At 35.5% G+C, this 20,861-nt stretch overlaps 2 protein-coding genes across 2 annotated transcripts in view; both read left to right on the top strand.

Annotated features, from left to right (window-relative positions):
- Positions 1 to 20,861, top strand: part of LOC136815327 (uncharacterized) — an 89,974-nt gene that overhangs the window by 35,249 nt on the left and 33,864 nt on the right. Inside the window, exons 25-33 of the mRNA XM_067071767.1 lie at positions 448 to 687; positions 2,818 to 3,109; positions 3,656 to 3,908; positions 4,609 to 4,721; positions 5,510 to 5,629; positions 15,403 to 15,546; positions 15,741 to 15,877; positions 16,892 to 17,033; positions 17,583 to 18,350. Of these exons, the coding sequence (XP_066927868.1) occupies positions 448 to 687; positions 2,818 to 3,109; positions 3,656 to 3,908; positions 4,609 to 4,721; positions 5,510 to 5,629; positions 15,403 to 15,546; positions 15,741 to 15,877; positions 16,892 to 17,033; positions 17,583 to 18,350 (2,209 nt within the window). The remainder of the gene's footprint in view (positions 1 to 447; positions 688 to 2,817; positions 3,110 to 3,655; positions 3,909 to 4,608; positions 4,722 to 5,509; positions 5,630 to 15,402; positions 15,547 to 15,740; positions 15,878 to 16,891; positions 17,034 to 17,582; positions 18,351 to 20,861) is intronic.
- LOC136815317 (uncharacterized) lies at positions 11,799 to 13,665 on the top strand. Its single transcript, XM_067071757.1, has 3 exons — positions 11,799 to 11,908; positions 12,489 to 12,749; positions 13,102 to 13,665. Exons 1-3 carry the CDS (start codon positions 11,854 to 11,856, stop codon positions 13,467 to 13,469), a joined length of 684 nt encoding a protein of 227 aa, XP_066927858.1. The 5' UTR covers positions 11,799 to 11,853; the 3' UTR covers positions 13,470 to 13,665.

The raw sequence follows: 20,861 nt of genomic DNA, 5'->3' as shown, positions 1-20,861 counted from the left end.
AATTTTCTTCGTTACTTGCCTTGACTGTATCAGTCACAGATGTCGTATTCTTTTATAGATAGGCTAACTGCCTACAGATTTTCCGTGAAAGTGTGTCTAGTTTCATGGTCACTATGTTGATTTTCTAATTTACCAGACCAGAATTGGGGACTGCTTTATACGCCATGGCTATTCGGTCAACTGGGCTCTTCCAGAAAAAAAACCGTTCACAGGGGGTGTAGATATATTGTCCAGGGGTATCGAAAAAATCCTGAAAAACTGCCATCTCCATCGGGTGAGTTTGCAATGTCTAGGGATAAATTTTAGTGTCCAGGGGGTCGATTTGATACTTGTCCAGGGGTTGAAAAATCGAAATATCCAGGGTTAGATCATTGAAACAATAATATATCCTCCACCCCCCATAACGAAATTTTTCTGAAAGAGCCCATTATTCTTTCTACATAACAGATTGATATCCGCATGGAAAGTATTTGAAGGAGATTACCCAAATCCATGGATAAACCCCAATAAAACAAAAACAGGTTTCAAAGAACCTAATCTTGTTATCAGAGAGAACGAGCTAACACAGACGACAAGATATGAATTACAATTACGTGTTCATTTTGAAGGTAGCAATCAATCAATATCCACCTTTATAATGAAAGTTGAGACGGGAAGAACGCCATCTGGTGGTACATGTGTTGTCAGGTAATCTATTTAACTCGAACCCAGTCTCTAGCTATGATTTTAAATATTTTTAAAATGATTGCGATTATTAATGATTTTTTATACATTTCTTTGACGGAGATTGTCTGCACACAAACCCAGTATCTACGGCTAATTTCAAAATCCATTGCCATGGAGGGTCTGTTGTCATTGTCTTTTCTTATTTGAGATTTTTCAAACCGACCGCTGCGATGGAGTGTTGGTGAGAGAGGGGAAACGATGAGAGAAGTGTTGTTATTTTTAAATCATACTTCATCGCAGAGGTATCCGTACGGCAATTTCTTTATTAAACAGACAATATGCACAGAGTGTACTACGAAGCTTTAAACATGATATACACTCTGGTACACAACGTTGTTTCAACGTTTATCTAACGTTCACAGCGTCCATATAACGTTAGATGAACGTTGAAACAACGTTGTGTGCCAGCTGGGCTCTGGTACAGAGTAGTCTCTAGCTCGCTTCTTTCTCATGATTCTGAAAGCCTGATTCTCGCTCACGGTTGTGTTACATCCATCAGTTAAATCAAATAGTGTTGCAAGTGGCTCTGGGTACAAGATTGGTAATGTTTATGGATGTGCTCTCACCATAATACTTTAATGGGATAAACTTTCGTGGGGATTATATTTCGTGGTTGGGCTTATCCGCAAAATTCAAAAATTTAGCGGGGACTTTAATTTCGCGGATGAGGAGTTCCCTGATTTTTTGCGTAATTTTGCAGATCAGGATTAAATCTAATTTTTCTAAAGTGATTCCAAATTTTGCAAACAGAATTCAAAAGTATTCACGTGAAAACAATGATAGTGCCTAATTTACCTTTGCGGGACAAAAAAACGACGATAGAAATTTAAAATTTTCGCGGATCGAAGAAAGATTTCAACATTTCAAATTTTTCGCGGGTACTTAATTTCGCGGATGCAGGCCCTTTCAAATTTCCATTGGGACTTTATTTCGCGGATTTTTGCGGATAACACCCAAATCTGCAAAATCCGCGAAATTTAATCCTTAATAACCTCGTTCGTTCGTTCGTTCGTTTATTCGTTCGTTCTCATACTTGGGAATCACTTAAGATTCGCTTGAGATTCGCTAGAGAATCACTTGTGATTCGCTTGAGAATCACTAGAGAATCACTTGAGAATTTTGTGGTTACACCCCAACAAAAATGTTATGTTTTTTGTGTATTTCAAAATACCACCAGCTTAAATTAAGCGCGTGAATTTTACTCTTTTCAAAAATTTCATACATTTTTTTTCAAAAAAAAACAGAATTCCTATAAGATATATGATTTCCTGTACTGTTATCTTAATTGATGATGCATGGTTTTTTAATAAGAACAATATAACTAGATAAGAACTATATAAGAACATAAGGTTTTCATGGCCAAAATACTATGAACAAGCTAAGAACATCCAAAGGCTTCCAAAGCCTTGGATGTTCATATAAAAAAGCGTGTATGCTAGGCAAAAATTAAAAAATGTAGTGTTTTCGGATTGCGGGTGAAGGAAGAAAGCTCCCATGTGGCCGGCCGGAAAAATGAAAAAAGATTTTTTTGTTGCTATTTTTCATAACAAGATCATTGAAATAGAACTTTAAAGATAACTTTTATTTACAAACAGTATGAAGTAAGCCCTGAATACTAATGTTTCAACTACTAACGAACAAAACTTGATTTACAAGCGTCAATATCTAACCAAATGACTTTTGATAGCTTGAACGGTCAACTTGATTTTCTTCATGATGAACCATATAGATGAACCCATAGTCTGCGGCCGGGTTAGAATTTTTTTTCCAACTGGCCGGTTTCCGGAAACACTACATTTTTTTATTTTCGCCCTATGTTTAAAGGGCTACTTAGACTACACAATATATTGGTGAATAATATTCGATAATATAGTTTGCGGACAGCAATGTACAAAGGAAACAACTGGTACTTTATTGTAAAAAGGAATTCTCTTTCCGTAAACAGTCCCCCTATATTGTTGGAAAATTTTCGATATATTGCCGGCATTCAGCAATATGTTATCAATATATTGCCTGACAATATATTGTGTAGTGTATGTAGCCCATTACATTTTTATTCTCAACAGTTCTTCCAATTTCTCTATTTTTCAGCCCCTTATCTGCAACCGTTGGAGAGTCACTTCGAGTGGAATGCAATGGTTGGCAAAACGAAGACGGCATAATACGATATATGTTTTACTACGATATAGGATCTGAACAATTTGATTCATCAACTTCAACTCTGGTCAAAGACTTACCACTTTTGAACACAGGTTCTGAACACATATCTTCACTTCAGCTTGACTTACCGATTGGCCTGAAAAAACGAAATTATACAATTACCGTTGTTTCCAAAGTGGTAAATGAATACGGGCAATATGCGGATATATACAATGATGTTCAGGTGTGTTTACTGGTTTATTATACAATTGACTCTCTCTAATTCGATCTTCATGTGACCAAAAATTTTATTCAAATTAGAGAAAGATTTGAATTACAGAGAGTAATTTAAACCATTTTCCAGCTGAGGGGACTTGTGTATTTTAGTTCGAATTACAGAAATATCAGCATAATAGAGATTCGAATTAAAGAGAGTTGACTGTTGTTTTAGAATCACCCTCCCGACAAGCGATTCTCCAACATTAGATATTCCAAACTGCTTTGGGCCCTAGAATTTCTCCTATATTATCATCTTATTTGGTGGTCGACATTATTTATCACAAAGAGAAAGTGTCTACTTCGCATCTATTGTTTCATTTTCAAAACAAAGTTAAAACGCATGCGTATTTATAAACTGTTAGTCGTTATTATACGCAATACACAAAGAGAAATGAATACGTAGGGGTGATACAGTCACTTTCAGTCGGGGTTGTGGATAGTGAAATCTGTCGTTCTTTTTAATGTTGCGAAAGTAGGTACTTTCTCTTCTCTTATTGTTCTTCGTTTTCAGATTTTTCCGATCATTTCTCAAATCGAAACTTCCCAGAATAAAGGATCTGAAGAAACAAATCAAACACGACAAGAACAAGTGAAAAAGATTACTTCCACAATCGAAAATATTCTCGACAAACCTGCGTATACAATACAAGCATCTTCAACCAAAGCTGTGGTTATTAATTCTTTATTGAAAGAAATGAGCCAAGATGTTGTTGATGAAGAAAAAACAGAAATCAAAGATGGCGAGGCAGAAGAAACTAAAAATGGTAAAGGGCTATATACACTACACAATATTTTGTCAGGGTGCTGAATGTCGGCAATATATTGAAAAGGTGTCTGCAATAAGTTGTCAGCTCGATTTGCAATATTCCAACAATATAATAGGGGGATTGTTTACAAAATGAAAATTCCTTTTTATAATGGAGCCCCTTTTGTTTACTCCGTACATTGCGGTCCAAAAACTTTATTGTCGAATATTGTTCGTCAATATATTGTGTAATCTAAGTGGCCCTTAAGATCTTTGGCAATATTACGGGGATATTTAAGAAAAAAATCAAAGATGATGAAACAGACCGCACTGAGAGGGGTAATCTTTTGGCATGAGTCGGGAGCTGGGTTTTCCTTTTAATAATTGATTACCAGTTATTTACTTCGTACATTACGGTCCACAAACCATATTGTTCGTCAATATATTGTGTAGTCTAAGTAGCTCTTAAAGTATGCAAAGCCTTAAAATGTTCTTAACTTGTTCTTAATATTTAGCCATCGAATGCTTATGTTCCTATATAGCTTGTTCTTATAAAAAAACGTGTATTTTTTAAATGGAATGAATCCTAGCCGGCACACAACGTCAAAACAACGTCCATTTGACATTCATAACGTCCAAATAACGTTATTTGAACGTTAAAACAACGTTGTGTGCCAGCTGGGATAATAAGCGAATATTTTCGTTGCTATCTTTTTCAGCAGATGTTATTAAAGAAGGTGAGATTGTCAAAGAATCGGAAAAAGTGAACGAGCCGATAGACCTTGAAGAAGAAAAAGAGAAAGTGGTGAACCAAACTCAATATATTCAAGAGGTAAAAACAATTTAGGTGTGATCCGTAGCATAAAGGTAGAGCACCCAGCTACGGTGCGCAAGGTTGTGTGTTCGATTCCCAGCCGGTCATACCAAAGATTCCCTAAATGGTACTTGATGCCTCTATGTTTGATGCTCAGCAACTAAAGAGACGGATCAAGTGGAGAAATCCAGGGAAAGGAGTGGCGCCCTCCTCTACCTTTGGGTAGACAGCTATACGAAAAGGGAGCCTTCGGGTCGCAAGCTTACTTACTTACTTAGGTGTGATCTACAAATTATTGACATGAATTAGTATTAGTCCTTAGTCCTTAGTACCCTAAGGCTCCTCTTTCGATAGCTATATACCCGAAGGTAGGGAAGGGCGGCACTCTTTCTCTCTGGGTTGTCATGTTTACCCTTGATTGGTATTGGTGGTATGCCCCTGCCAGAAATTAAACCCATGATTTTTCTAATGTTATGGACATAGATTCATAAAACTTAGGCTAGATTTCGTGTGTTGGCTGAAAAGTGTGCCGAGGTTAGATAGGAAATCCTACCTAGGTCACGTGACATTACAATAGAATTTCAGCGCTTGACCAATAAGAAGCTTCGCGGGTTTTCGAAAACAATAGCATTAATATTTCTTGCGATTTTCACTTTTTTTTTGCTTGAAAGAGCTTAAAGCACGACATCTAGCCCTTCGGGCTTTATAGAAATCTGTGGTTAAAAAAGCGAACATTATTTCCTGCGAATCTTAGTTTTCCTAAGGTATTCATTTTTTTTATTATTGTGAAAAAAAATTTCTTTTAGACCAAGCAAAGATTATTGGAGAATCTTTCAGAACAAAAAGTGAAGAGTGTTGGTGAATTTAAAGTGTTGACAGATGCAGTTGCTGCCATTACTGAGGATAATATCAATCAACAAAGCAGAGTGAGTCTCTTTAAGTTCTACTTCAACACTTTATTTAGTAAAATCGGCATATAATAAAATGCGCTATGTTTTCCCTATTAACATATCAAACCTTTACGCCATAAGGTGTTGGGGATAGGGTTTATGAGGGTCGAAAGACATCAAATATCAGTGACTTATGTGAGACATTTGATGTCATTTGACCCGCGCAAACTTGGGCCCATTCCCCTTTTCATGGAGATTTAAGCGAAAAGATAAATAGAGGTTGCAGTGGAGAGAGACCTTGTCTTTGCTCGAAAAAATTAAATGCCTCAAAATTTTTTGACCTTCAGCACTCAAATATGGCAAAGAAGTAAAATAGATTAATTTGACAACAATCAAATAAGTTTCTATGCACTTAAGAATTAATAGTTTCTTAATGAAGGCGTGTATGATTCAAAACTGAAAATTAAATAGGTTTGCAATCAGTCTACTAATTTGGTAATACCTTTATGAAAAAATCGGGTACAAGTTTTGGTCGGGTGATAAAATGTCGGGGAAAAATTTCGTCACCCCCTCAAAATTTTCGTCACTTTCCCCGGACATTTTTTCCCCGATAAGGTATAGCTTTTTGATAGACTGAATGGCGCTGATAAGTGGGCCGGTGTAGTTCGGCAGGCTCCATTTTTTGGCTTTGCTTGAGGTGGTAGCAAATACATGCCACTAGATGCAGTCCCTTTTTAGAGAAAAACAAACATAAAACCATGACCAATGAACCATTCTTTAGTATTAAACCATTAATAAGGTATTTTCATGTTTTTATCATAGTTTCGTAAAATTTGATTGGGTTTTAGAATATATTTTATCGTTTTGTTGTTTTCTTATGATTTTTGAAAACGAAAGTGAAAAACTCAAGATGGCGAAATCCTTTAGTCTACTTCACTGCGCCATCAAAATCATTAGAAAGCAAAGTTCAGTCAAAGGGAGACTCTAGTCTACTGCATGGCCCACGGCGTGCTAATCGAATTGAGGGGGCCAAAAAATTACGTTTGGCGAAGAAAATTTTTTTCGACTTTTCACCCTTATTTCACTCCTCTAAACAGTATATATAAGATTTTTTAAAGTAAAAAAAATTACTTTGCAAAACATTAAGGGGGCCATGGCCCCCTTGCCCTGCCCCCCCCGGTGACGGGGGCCTTGTGCTAGGCTGCATGCATCCCCAAATTAGTTTTGATATAGGGGATGCGAATCGGGCTCTGATATCGCTTCCGAGAAAATTACCGAATAGCTTTGTATTTTGCAGAATTTTGGCGACTTGTATTTTTCAAAAAACTCGATGTGTATTGTTTGAGTTATTTGATGACGTAAATAGAAATCAAATAAAGATAACAAATAAAAAGAACATATGGCTAGAAATCTCTCTTTCTCCTCTATTTCTTGGGAGTTTCTAAACATCGACCAGAAATGGCGACCACGACCAGCGACCACGACCGGCGACCAGATAAATTTGGGTTATCGAGTTTTTCCTCTTTCTCCACCGTAGAGTCTCTCTTATGATCATTTATTTATGGAATTGAAGAGTAAAGCTCACCCCTGTCTCACCTGGTCTCACATGTAGTGATTATAAAGCCACGTGTAAAACGTGTAGAGTAGCCATTTCAACGCTCTTGGAGCTTGAATATATAATCAATTTGTATCTTTTTGTATTTTCGGCATCAATAATTGGTTAGTGGCAAAATTTGTGCTGGAATTTATTTAGGAAGCTTTATATTTGATCATCAGATCATTATTTTGTCAAAATAAGTCATTTTGACAATGTAAGGACAATAGAATAATTGATGAGATTGATATCTCTAAAACTGGCCTTCCCAGCTTTTTCCTACTGACAATTTCTATCTATTCATACTAAATGCATCTCATTCGGTACAATTAAAATATTTGGTGTAATAAAGTTTACAGGCATCACACTTAACTACCCTATCAATATTTTTGTCAAAAAGTGTCACTTTGTCTAGAAAATGACTGGTAACGTCAAAAGTCACTTTTAGTATTCTCTAGCTATAGAGTAATTCTCAGCCACATGCTCAGTGGTTCATTTGAAAGCCACATCAGGACTCGATTTGGACGTTCTCGACGGTGGAGAGAGCAGGTAAACTCGATAACCCAAATTTATCTGGTCGCCGGTCGTGGTCGCTGGTCGTGGTCGCCATTTCTGGTCGACGTTTAGAAACTCCTTTTTCTTTTTGTTTATCGAAATTAATTGAATTAGCAAACAAAACTCTAAAGATAACAAAAGACGACAAACTGTCAATCAAAGTTCTCTATCATTCAACTCTTTTTTTGGTTAGCAGATTTTTTGCTAAGTTCGGAACGGTTTTGTGAGCCTGATTCACATCCCCTATATCAAAACTTATCAGAGGGGATGTGTGCAGCCTAGCCTTGTGCTGGATAACAGGCTTGATGAGTGTGTTCCGTGTGTTAATTTAGTATACATAGTGTAAATTACTACTTTAATCTCATGGTTGATTGAAATTCGATTGACGTTTTTGTTTACGTTAACATGGCATGGACCAGGGGTTTAGGTACCCCCTAAGAAAATAGGTACCCCCTGAATTTTAGGTACCCCCAAACAACAGACGTTAGTAGGTACCCCCTGTGATTGGTACCCTCTGTGACTTGAGTATATGTCAAGAAATGAAAAAATTGTATATTTTTACAATTAAAAAGAATAATGATAGTTAGATAAAAGCAACATAAAATATAGTCCCCAAGCCCCCAGACCTTACTGCATAAAAGTTAGATACCCCCAGAGATCATAGGTACCCCCTGAAATTAAAAAAAAATCCAGCCCCCAGCCTTTTTCAGGAAGATTTTGGTTGTAGCCCCCCCCCCTGCGGCCTGGGGGGGGGTTCATGCCATGGTTAATTTGTAATTTCCCGCGAACTTGTAATTTCCCTCCTAGCTTTTGTAATTTCCCTCCTAGATTTTGTAATTTCCCGCAAGAGTGAAATTTTCATCGTTTGGAAATTCATCACCTTTTTCGACTTTCTTACTAACTTAAAAGGCTTAAGTAAATAGAATACTATCTCGATTCGCATTTCTAAGACTTTTTTGAGACTTCTTTTTAAATTTTCAGATTGATTTCCAGTGTTAAGTTGACGTCTTTCAGAATTGTTAAAATTTCAATCTAAACCAGGAATCCCTTGCTTGTTTTCGTGAAATTCTGGATAAATTACCCTCGGTCAAATTTCGAAATGTTTTAAATTTCCCTCGTTGCACTCGGGAAATTTCAAAAAATTTAAAAATTGACCTCGGGAAATTTATCCCGAATTTCCCTTATAACCATGAGATTACTAGTACTAATTTCAAGGTGCACATGGCAGTGGGCAGATAATTACACTTCCTTTACATGTCTCATCAGTACTATTGTTGGCATCATGAAATCAATTAATTAGTTCGATAATTAATTTTGTTGGTTTGGCTAATGAATTGATTGCAAATTACGATTACGATTACGTTTTTTTATAAGAAACTACAGTATGTCTTAAAAAAAACGGGTCAGCAACTTCAATGTGCTATAATTTTTTTAATTTTTAATTATTTGTGATAATTTTTACACAATTCGAAAGATCTTTTATTAAGCTTTCTGAAAATATAAAATTTGTCCGAAATTGTTATCAAAATAGCGAGTATTAACTGTATTTCGGTCCGATACCCTCCAGTGGCTTCTTAATCATCAATTAAAACCTTTTATAAAGTGAACACTTTTTATGGGAACATTTTCTTATAACTTTTTGACGTGATGTGCTAATGTTTAACTGTTTCTAAATATTAACGCAATTTTAACAAGTTTTACTTTTTCAGATTCGCAATTTCACGAGGATCACAATGGTATAAAAATCGCAACTTAAAAAATCTTCTGGAATTTTAAAATCTAAGAAAACTAAAATCACAAAAGTAGTCAAACCGGTTTTTCTTTTGATATCTCGAGTTAATTGATCGTTAAGACATTAAGAACATATTAATAACTGAAAATCTTGAATACTCAGCGTAATATATTTTGTTTAAAAGTAAATGTTAGATTTTCGGAAAGAAAAATTAAAATCCTATCTAACGGTATAAAAATTATTGTGAAATATTTTTTCCCTATTGTATAATTTTACTTTGAAGTTATAGACCCGCTTTTTTTAAGACATATATATGAACATAACGCTGTTATGGCCCAAATATTAGGAATACACGTTCTTTATTAATAAGAACAAACTATATAAGAACATAAGGCTAACATAAGTTAAGAACATTCTAAGGCTTTGTGGGCTCTAAAACACCCAATTTCTTAGGAAAATGGACAAAAATACCCACAAAATGATGAAAATTTTGATATAAATGTAGCTTAAAGCTGCAATTTGTTCAATGACGTTACTATTTTAATGTAACATGTGCTATATCGAAGTTATCCGAGGGTGGGTATGCAGGTTTTAGTTAACCTGTGTTTTCTGCAGCGGTGTGGTTTAGATTATGATTTTCTAGTTCCTGGGTGAGCAAAGAACGACTTTATCCTAGAAATCCAAAATAGTTTGATTCAGTCACTAGGATAAATCTGAAGGTACGTTGTGACTAAATAACTAGCTAGCAAGGCTAGCTTAAAATCTGAAGAGTGCCGGGAACGCTATATTGGTATTAGTCGTGTTTCCTAGCCATGTGAGAACGGGATTAGTTAACTAGGCTAGAACAACGTAAAACGTAAAATTGTCACTTCTTACCGTCTTCAATTGTGCGGGATTAAACTGTGGGTTGCTCAAAATCGTTTTGGTCGCCCAAACGTTTTTTTTAGCTGTGAGAAAAATGTTCGTATAGACACCCTTAGTAGGGATGCTATTAATACTCTCGAGATTTGCTAAGAATAATCAAATTTTATTAAGCCATCTTGATGCTTTTCATTGGTTCTTTCTAAAGTTCTTCAGCAAAGTGCTTCCAATAATAGTTTTAGTTTTAGGTAAATTATTAAGCGACTTCAAAATTCAGTCCAAGAGATTTTTCTTTTTTATGGCGATTTTTTTCCAATGAAAATTATTCGCACATATATTATTCGTGTACCCATCATACACGTATACTTCCTTTCTATTGAGCCATAGTTACTCTATTTTGGTAAATTGTTGTCGCGGGTCCAAAAGAAGGATGTCTATACTTACTTGAAATTACGAATGTTGTGAATGAAGATGTCCGGTGTATAGTAGGGGGCCAACCCTTAGGGTCCATAGCATCTTTCATGGGACACAACCGAATATGTGATTGGCTCGATAGTAAAAAGGATCTCGAGACTTTTTTTGAGAGCGGGCTGCGAATTAAGCCTATGGCAAAAGTTTTTATGGCCCCAAAACTGACGTTGCAGGCAAAACTCCTAACCCCCAAAAAGGAAAAGATTTTAATAAAAAATGATATAATTTTCAGTAAAATTAGGCGAGGAGAGTATCATTTTTTTGTATTACGGGTGAAGTTATTCATTAAGACAGGATCGGTCGTTCGGTCGGGACAAGTATAAAGGCTAGATTTCCCTTGGAAAACTAATCTTTCAACCAATTAAAAAATTAAAAGCTCGGGAAGAATAATTCCAAGTACGAAAGGAATAGCTAACATGAAACTCTCGAAAACTAGGAAAAGCTGATGAATTTTCAAAACCTAGGAAATTTAAATTCCGTAATATTTGAATTGAAAATTGGACCGCCAAATATTTTTTATTTTAATTTTTCAAATTTTACGGTCTTTTGGGCCCCTAAAACAATTAATTTAATAATTGTCTATCTAGTCTTAATAGTATCTAAAACGGCAAAAGTTAGCTAAAAATGCGTTTTTTAGTTTTTGGAAATGAAAAATTCATATAAATTTTCAATCCTACGATCAGTTCAAGAAGCTCAAGCAAAATGTTTTTTTTCCGATTTTAATTTCAGAGCACTGTTGAGAAGTTCGATTTTCAGGCTATGGCAACATGCCAAATTTAAGTTGATTTAATTCGATGTCTAATTCTACGAAACTGAAAAAATTGCCCATAAGGAAGTCGTCACTCAAAGTCATTAAAATTAATTTCGGGACCATTTTTTTTCAAATTTTGGATTATGAAATTTTTGTAGCTCTCAACCAAGGAGATTTTTTAAACTGTATTTTTATTGGTTCATTGGTGTATAAAAGGGATGATATTTGTTGATGAAAAATCATTCTTAAGACAACCATCACAAGGATAAACATCAACAAAAGCAAAGCATTGAAAGATGAAGATTTGGAAAGCTTTATTACTTATCTCCTTCTTGGTGTACACTGTACATTGTAAGTTGTTTTTACATTTTATAAAGTTTTGTTGATACAATACTTATTATACAATAAGCGTCCCCCCCCCCCGAATTAATTTTTCACCAAGGACATTCTTATTCCAACCCGCTTATTAATTTTTGAGAAAATATTTTTGAAAGTTCCATATTTTCCATTTATGCTGTATGACATTTTTGTTCCAACCCCTTCCCTGATTATTAAGTTTCTAACCCCTGCTTATTAGGTACCCGAGAGTTGTGCATTGAGAGGGCTTTGTTACATTCCCTATAAGCCCAACTAAGAAATAGCCCACGGGGAATTCAGTAGATGTTGATTGTTGACTTAAAAACTCCAGGTAGTACTGGAAATCTCCCGTTAAAGTGTTCGGGATTAAACTTAGGCAGTGAATCTAAATGGCTCGCGTTACCTTTCTTTCTTACCCTCGTAATAAAGATGCCTTTCAGACAGAAGAATTCCTGTTCCTCTGCTCTAGTAAGAATCCCTAAGCCATTATGTATGAATTATCAATGAACATTTCAGGTTTATATCCGGTTACTTCTTCAGAGTATTCATTTTTACAATTCATGTTATAATAAAGGTGAAGAAGAAGAAGCGAATAAAGATGAATTGCAAACAAACGACGTTGAAACTGCTCTGCAAAGTGACGAATTACCATCAAATGACGAAGAAACAAATGACGAAGAAACAAATGACGCGTTAGATGAAGAGGAAAGTGACGAAGAAGCGAATGACCAAAATGACGAAGAAACAAATGAAGAAGAAGAAGCAACTGAAGAACACGATGAAGAGAGTGACAAAAAGAACGAAGATGAGCAAAATGATTTACAACAAAGCCAAGGTATGCATTGGAAATCTCCTCCACAAATTGTGCACCCCTGTTGTCTACGCTTCTGGTCTAGATTATTGATTCCTATAAAACGCCCCTACTTTTAGAACTGGGTTTACCTTTCTTGCGAGAATTCTTTTGCCAAGCCTAATTCACGGGTTTCCTCTCAAAAAGTCTCCAAATCCTATCTACTTTCGAACCAATCACATGCAGTTGAGTCCATTTTGCTTCATTTTTGAATTTTTAAAAATCTTGTCTAAATGCTGTCTAAATTTCAAAAATGCAACAATAAAAACCTTCTGTTATCAACAAAATTCATATGAAAAGGTTGACTTCTTCATTTTTGTAATTCTTCTTTTTCCAGACCCTCGTCACAAGACATTGATCAAATATTTCAAAATCTATCTCTACAAAAACCGAAAAGTACGTTGCTACATCACCAAACGTATCGTCCGCAAGTTCCGCAAAGTACGTTGTGTACGTAGGAAATTTTACTACGGCAAACGAGTCTGCACAAAATACTTGGTTCAAATCTTCAGCCGTGTCCGATACCAACGTATCTGTATTTTATGCAGTGCATACCGATTAAAGAAATGTGTCATCAGATACAGATACAAAAAATGCATCTTGCTCAAAAGAATCTACAAAAAATGTTACAAAAAATTCGGACGACCTTACTACAGAAATATCCTTCACAAGCAATTTTTCACTTACCCAAAGAGAAGATATTGAAGAACCTGAACCATCACAAAAATCCAGACCAACCATGCAGCCGGAACAACCAATTAAACGATCTTTAAAGGGATTAAATTTATAATTTTTGTCATTTTATCTAAGAGCATTTAATTTTTAATGACATTTTCTTCTTTTGTATTATTATTATTTTGCATTGCATTTATATTTTCTGAAAGATCTAGATCTAAAATTATGACTGTTGTTGTAAGGGGGGGTTCATGGTTGGCGGAGGAGCGGAATCGGCTCTTTTTTCGGACGGAGTGGCGGAATTTGGCGAAAATTTAGACGGAATTACGGAAAGTGGGGTCTCTCACGGAGACGGAAAATTAGACAATTTTAGTGCGGAAAAACGGAATTTAGCAAAAAGATTTGCGGAATTTCGGAATTGGTAAAAGATATTCAAAATTTGCGGAATTTTTGACAAAAATATTGAATTTCAATGGAATTTTCGGTGACGGGATTTTGGTTCAATTTAAGACGGTTTGACGGAAATCGGAGAAAAAATTGGCGGAATTGCGGAATTGGGTACCCCCTGAAACCCCCCCCCCCCCCCCTTGTAATTCTTTAACTCGTTTACAAAGTTAGCCTGTATGCATCTTCTCTGAGAACTGATATGTTTTGACATAGCCCCTATCGTGTATAAAATTCTCGTCCTAGAGTTATGCATAAATCACTTCTTGTATATCGGACGGAGGATCGAGACAAAAATACCATTAGATGCTAGAAATTTTTAAATCAATTCTTTGATGCACGCAGCCTATTACAAAGTAGCCTGGATGAAAAGATACGAATGGGCTACATTCTAATATTCAAATGTAAATCACTTTAGGAAGACCAGACGGTAAACCAGAAACACCGAAAGTAAAACAAGATTACAGTCTGGATATCTACAAAGTAGAATTTTTATCAGCGTTTTTTAAAATTAATATGAATTTCATGAATTTACTAAATAGGCAATATCGATACAGGGCTCGACAAAGAAAAGAATCGGAGAAAAAATATTCCTCTTAAAGCTGTTTTGTGGAAAGTGGAAAAAGTAAAATAAATTCCTATTATTCTTAACATTTTCAAAATATTCTTGCCTTCGCATCATATTTTCCACACTAATTAATAAATTCAATACATTGTCAAGATAATCAAGATAACCGACAAAATGTTCTCCGGTTTATTGGTAAAAAGTGTCAAACACTTGTTTTTTATAAGAACTTCCGAAAATTTTGAAAACCTTCGGATGTTCTTAAAAATATGTTCTCATTTTAACCATTTTGTGAGTATTTTTTAGTTCATTTTTCTAAGAAATCGAGTGTTTTAGATTCTGCAAAGCCTTTGGATGTTCTTAACTTGTTCTTAATATTTTGGCCATTGAAGCCTTATGTTCTTGTATAGTTTGTTGTTACCAAAAAACCGTGTATCTAATTTTCCAAGAAGAAGTAACGAGCCTCTTTTTGAAAACTATTCTGCCGCAAGAAGTGCTCAAATGAGTGTTTTAATTATCCTTTTAACACTCCTTCCTTCACACCGCCCTCTTAAAACCACTGCATCAACAAAGGCCATTACCGCCGCTGGCAAACCTTATGAAAGCATAAACTATCTGACGTATAATCTGACGTATATTACCTTATCGGCCCTTTTTACGCCGGCCCTTATTACGCCACAGTCTGATATTGGGCTTACGTCAATTATGGCCGTTAATAACGCCAAAACTTGTAAAAATGGCTACTTATGCTTCAAATTAGTAAATAATGTTTAAAATTTACATTAAAATGTCATGTTTTGGTATTTTTTCGGTATGTCATTTTTCGGCCCTTATTACGCCGCGTGTGCAAAAATAACGCCAATAAGGGCCGGCGTAAAAAGGGCCGATAAGGTATTACATAAAGACAAAGACGATCATGATTATACAACTATTTTCATTTTCTTTGCCCCTTAGAATATAGTCGATCAAATGCTGACTGACTCCCTCAAAGAAATGGAGATGTTTGTCGCCAGTGATAAGTCTTTTGGAGCCAAACAACTTGAACAAACAATGCAATCCACTTTCACTGCTCTTTCCAACATCATGAAACAAGAAAAGGTATCCTTTTAGATTTCCTCATTGTTATCTCGCAAAAACTATATACCTTTATCACTTGCCATAAAAACATCATGCGATATTTTTGGCTTTTCTACCTCGTTTTTCGCCACATCTCCTTCTTTACCTCGCGATATTTTTTCAAATTTTGCAATAAACGGCACGTCATTTCAATTTTCGCTTTTTTATATTCAAAGGTTGTGGACACGAACACTTCCACGTCTCATTCTAATACCATTGATCATGCTCTAGACATTCTATTGATGCGTAAAGTCGCCGGAGAAGAAGCAGCTATTGGGCGAACTGAAACCTTTAGTTTTAGTGTCGAAAAAAGGTAGGGGCTTTTAATGTTCTGCGGCAGAGCGGTATATATTTTTATCAACACTTCTACTGCTGCATTTAGTTTGGGGTGAGTAGGGCTTACTGAGAAGCACAGGGAACGACGCATGGTATATTTATGAAATGCTGATCTAGCATTGGCACAAACATCCATACGGAGGAGTATTTAGGAGTGCTGGATCATAACAAAAACCAAAAGTGATTTTATTCCAAAAAATTTATTCGAAAAAGTGAATATAATTTGCTATAATGTTCAACAACAACACAAAAAGACTTACATAAAACTGAAAGAAAAAAAGAATGTCTTTTTCTTTTTGAATGAAATCGAGTGCTTCTATTTTTAAATGAAGACATTCTATTGTGAATTTATTCGAAAACTCCTTTGCAATCTTTTTGTTTACATTTTGTCTTCATTCACTTTCGTTTACTGTTGAAAACATAACAAAGTTTTAGCTATACTCTTAAACCGCGTATAACTGTCGGTTAAGCCAATCAGCTTTCGGGCTGACATCAGCATGTATTTCAGAGTATACCATGGAAGTACCACCAAATCCGACCCCTACTATAAGTATAGCGCCTTTGCCTTTAATCAAATAGGGGACAAGTTTAACTTCTCTTAATAGAGTCTCCATAACTCGACCACGCACGAGAAACACAAATTTATTGTGTTAAGGAAATTTCGAGTCACGGAGTATAAAGAAATTGTTAACTGAAGGGACCAGGAAACTTGTCCGAGTCATAATAACAATGAAAAGCATTATGGATCCTGTTAATTCACTTTTATTAAGACAAAAACCTGTTTTTATCCAATTAAAAATCGTTTTTATTGTTAAGACCGGTTCAGAAGCTACAAAAAGTAAAATAGTTTTTTCGTAGCATTAACCATTGTGAAGATGCGCGAGGTGCGCAAAGTGGCATTTTTCCCAAAAACTTTGACCCCCTTACTTCAAACATCTCACCGGGGCCTATGAGCATATTATGTATGTTACGATATTTCTTTACTTTTCAGATTGCCATACAATTTGTCCAATGCGGTATTTGAAGGTGAAGATGCTACTGCTGGTGATGGAAGCCCTTTATCCATTGGATTCAGGCTTCCAGATTCGTTGTTTGAAGATCGAAAATATCCCACTGGAGAACTCAGTTTCTCTGTAAGTTCAAAATTTCCCCGCCGTGTTTTGCTGATTTGATGAGAAAATTAGAATCTTCTTTTGATTTTTTCTTCGCACTTAAAAGAATCATTGTACATAGTGCATTTGGCCGAAACCTCAGAACAAATTATAAGAAATTTCCTCGAAATTGATTAAATGAAACATTAGTAAACATATATAAACAAATTAACATACTGAAAACAACTTAAGGAATGTCAGGGAATGTTTGAATTAAAAAAAATTGAGAACAGCCGAGCCTCGCTCCAAAATTTTCTGGAAGATGATTGAACTGCTGGTCTCCTTTTCAAAAGAAGCCATTCAATCATGGCGTTCTAAATCTTTCATGATTTCAATTGTTCTAAAACAAATTCGATTTTTTACCTGCTGCGAGAGCTTTGAAAGTTTAAACGACGTCAAAAAATCGAATGTTTGGAGCCCGAAAACCTGGGTCTAGTATAGGCAAGGAGCGGAGATGTATGATATTTTACGATTTGATTTTCGTGATTTTCGTCCGTGAAACTTATACTTTAATCTTTTTTTCATTCTCAGCGAATAGCATATGACAGCAACATTTTCGTACCAAAAACGCCTGAAAACAAAGTCAATACAGGAGACAGTAAATTGCCGAAAATAAACACTGGAACGGTTGCTTCACTTTCCATCAAACTCGGAAAAGAAGCTCTAACATTCACCAATCTATCATCACCTATCAAGATGAAACTTAAAAGTGCTAAAGAAAAAGACCTCTTAACAACCAACATCAAGATGTTCTTACCAGGTCAGTTCTATTTTGCTAACGTCAGCAAAATTTCAACAGACTGTGATTTTGTTGTCGCATTGTCAGACGTCAATATTCATGATACAACAGATAAAAATGTGACGCTTCATTTCTACGCCCGAATTGGTGAACCACCCACCGCCCTCGAAAATGATATCCATCTAGCGTTTCATATTAACCCTAAAAATAGCCACAACTTGGTTAATTGTACTGAAGATGAAATTTCAATGGATCAAATCGATAGTAATTTAGAAGACCTCGAATCGGCTGTTACAGAGCTGACTAAATCTGGATTCATCATATCAAACTTGACTCAATTCCTTGATAACACAAACTTTAGTGATTACCATAAAAACACAAGTGTACATTTTGCGTTCATTTATGAAGGACCTGTCCCTCCGAACATGGAAATTATAAACCCGTACACTTATGATGTGTTGGACGCAAAAGGTGTTTTTCAAGTCAAATTGAATATTTATTGCGTGGATTGCAAGTACTGGGACGTGTTGACTTCGACATGGCGTACAAATGGAGTTAAGGTATGTCCAATTTTTCTTTTCAGGTGTGCCACACAGTTATTGCTAAATAATAGCAATATTGGAGGGCAAACCTTTTCATACACGCAGGCGCTGGGCTGTAGAGGTCATAGACCTTGGTTGTTACACATGCGACTGAGGTTTGATTCCCACTCGCAGCGGTTCACTTGGCAAGTGATTGAACCTTCGCCTGGGTCAACCCCTGCCATGTAAAGGAAATCGGGTAGTCAGTCTAAGGTGCTGACGGGGCGCTCATTGAGTGCGTCTATAGTTAAGAAAATGGGCTGAACAGCCTCCTGTAACTCAACCAAATAGGAGATAATTCCATGCCATGTAAGGGGATTGGGTAGTCAGTCTAAGGTGCTGACGGCACGCTCATTGAAAGCATCTATAGGCTGCGTTTAGACCAACTGACATTTGTAATTTTGCATTTGCTCATGAGGGATTCGATTGTAATAGCTTTTCCATTGTATTTGCTGTCATGGCATTTAAGGAATCGTCTTTTTAGAGTCATTACTGAAAAGGTGATTCCCTCAAGTTCAACTTTGACAGATCAAACAATGAAAAGCATGAAATTTCTCAAAAACTGCAGTCATTAAGACTGAAACTTTTTGCCGTAGGGCTAGGCTATGGCAAATCTTGCAAATTTTACAATCTATAGAAAGAACTGAATAAAAAACGTGCAAATACTTTAAAAAATCAAAAATGTCATTTTTCTCTTTGTTTTGGTTCCTTTGTTTGATTTGAAATGCCAGAAAAGGGGATTCCTTTGCTCAAAATGGCATTTCATAAGCCAACGAAATGCCAACACGCTGGCATCATTAGGCATTTGACAAACCGAACAATTGCGCGGAACAATAGAATTCAAAAGAATACTGCAAGCAATTACAAATGCCAGGCTGGTCTAAACGCAGCCTATAGAAGCATTGAAGAAACTGTCATTATGTAAACAAAGGAGAATATTGCTCATGAAAAGATTAAAAGACCTTTGATAACCAACCGTGCACATTTTCGGCGGTAGTCAACTTTTTAATGTTTGAAAAATTATTTTGTTGTTCTACATTAATTTGGTTTATTTTTTAAAACAGAGGGCACCATATTTTTTTTTGAAGTCTTACACAAGAACATGGAATGTGCACTCTATCCCGACCCATATTTTCAGTTACAATACTTACATGCAAAATTCAACTTCATTGAAAAAGTTGATGTTTGCAGTGTAGAGAGTATTGTTGAAAATTTATGAAATTAAAAGTATCTGAGCTGTCAAGGCTTGAACATTGGGTTTAAAGCCCCAAACGGGCTAGAGAGGAGTTTTTAACCTTTCTCAAGCAAGAAAAGTGAAGCCTTCCTTCAGATTTGCGCCGGCTCAGAAAAGTTTTCCGTCATCTGAATATCCGTCAAATACTTAGAAAAGTTCGTCATTTTCAGTCCTTGATATATTGTAATGCTGTCGAATGACGGATTGAATCTATCCCTTTCTTTGTTTTTAAGCAGCATATTTTTCGAAATCTGGCGTTAGGTTTTTATATTCAATCTAGCGTTTGTGTGAGTTTCGGATCTAGCCCCTTCGGGATTAGTCAAATAACAACAGTCCACTACGCTAACTTTTTAATTCAACAATAATACTACCGAGCCAAGTATCACTTTTTTGAAAAAGTGATAAATTTAGCCAGGAAATATTGTTGTAGAAATTTTAGCGAAAGAAAAACAATAGACATTTCCTTTTTAGTTGTTCTAACTATAGACGCTTTTTTTTTAAGAACCAATTAATTCTTATTAATTCTTAGCTTATTTTGAAGTTTATTCTACCATCTTTTCAACAACGATATTTCAAGCAAATCACTAACTTTATTGAAAAAGTTCCACTCCTTTAAAAATATTTGAATATTGTCACCGAAATATCAGCAAATTTATATTTACTGAAAAGAATCAATGCTAAGCCTACTTTGAAATTTATCCTACCACTTTTTCAACAACAATTATTTTAAGGGAATCACTAGCTTTATTGAAAAAGTTCCATTCCTTCAAAAACATTATTACTGAAATTTAGCAAATGATATTTACTGAAAACAATTAATTGCTAAGCTTAAATTTTCACTTTTTAAATCCAAAAACTATTTTTAACGAGAACGCTAAATTTTCGCTTTTTTAAACCTCGGCTAATCTTTTCAACATCAATATTTCTGTCCGAAGCACCAACCCCGTTGAAAAGGTTGGAGATACTTAAAAAAGAAATATTGTCATTGAAATTTTCAACTAAAACCCTACTTTAAGATCGCGAAGTTTTAACGTTTGAATCTTAAGTCATCTTTTCATTTCAGCAACAATCTTCTAAGTGCATCAACAACTTTCTTTAAAAAGTTGTTAAGGTTTACATGGAAGTATTGTTAATAAAATTTCCCAAAAAAAGTTAATTACGCTAAATTTTAACTTTCCAATCCATCTTTTTGGTTGCAATGTTTTCATCGAATTTACTTTACGGGTTCAATGTTTTCAATGACATAATTATAAAAA

Source organism: Clytia hemisphaerica, unplaced genomic scaffold (assembly GCF_902728285.1).
Source record: "Clytia hemisphaerica strain Z4C2 unplaced genomic scaffold, Clytia hemisphaerica genome assembly, whole genome shotgun sequence".
In the NCBI taxonomy this organism is placed as follows: domain Eukaryota; kingdom Metazoa; phylum Cnidaria; class Hydrozoa; order Leptothecata; family Clytiidae; genus Clytia; species Clytia hemisphaerica.
This window is presented reverse-complemented; position numbering and strand designations above follow the sequence as displayed.

What these genes read in the sequence shown, in the direction of transcription:
- LOC136815317 (XM_067071757.1), top strand. Translation starts at nt 11,854, where the DNA reads ATGAAGATTTGGAAAGCTTTATTACTTATCTCCTTCTTGGTGTACACT. An exon ending in CTTGGTGTACACTGTACATT is followed by an intron (nt 11,909 to 12,488) that starts GTAAGTTGTTTT and finishes GTTATAATAAAG; the next exon opens with GTGAAGAAGAAGAAGCGAAT. An exon ending in TGATTTACAACAAAGCCAAG is followed by an intron (nt 12,750 to 13,101) that starts GTATGCATTGGA and finishes TTCTTTTTCCAG; the next exon opens with ACCCTCGTCACAAGACATTG.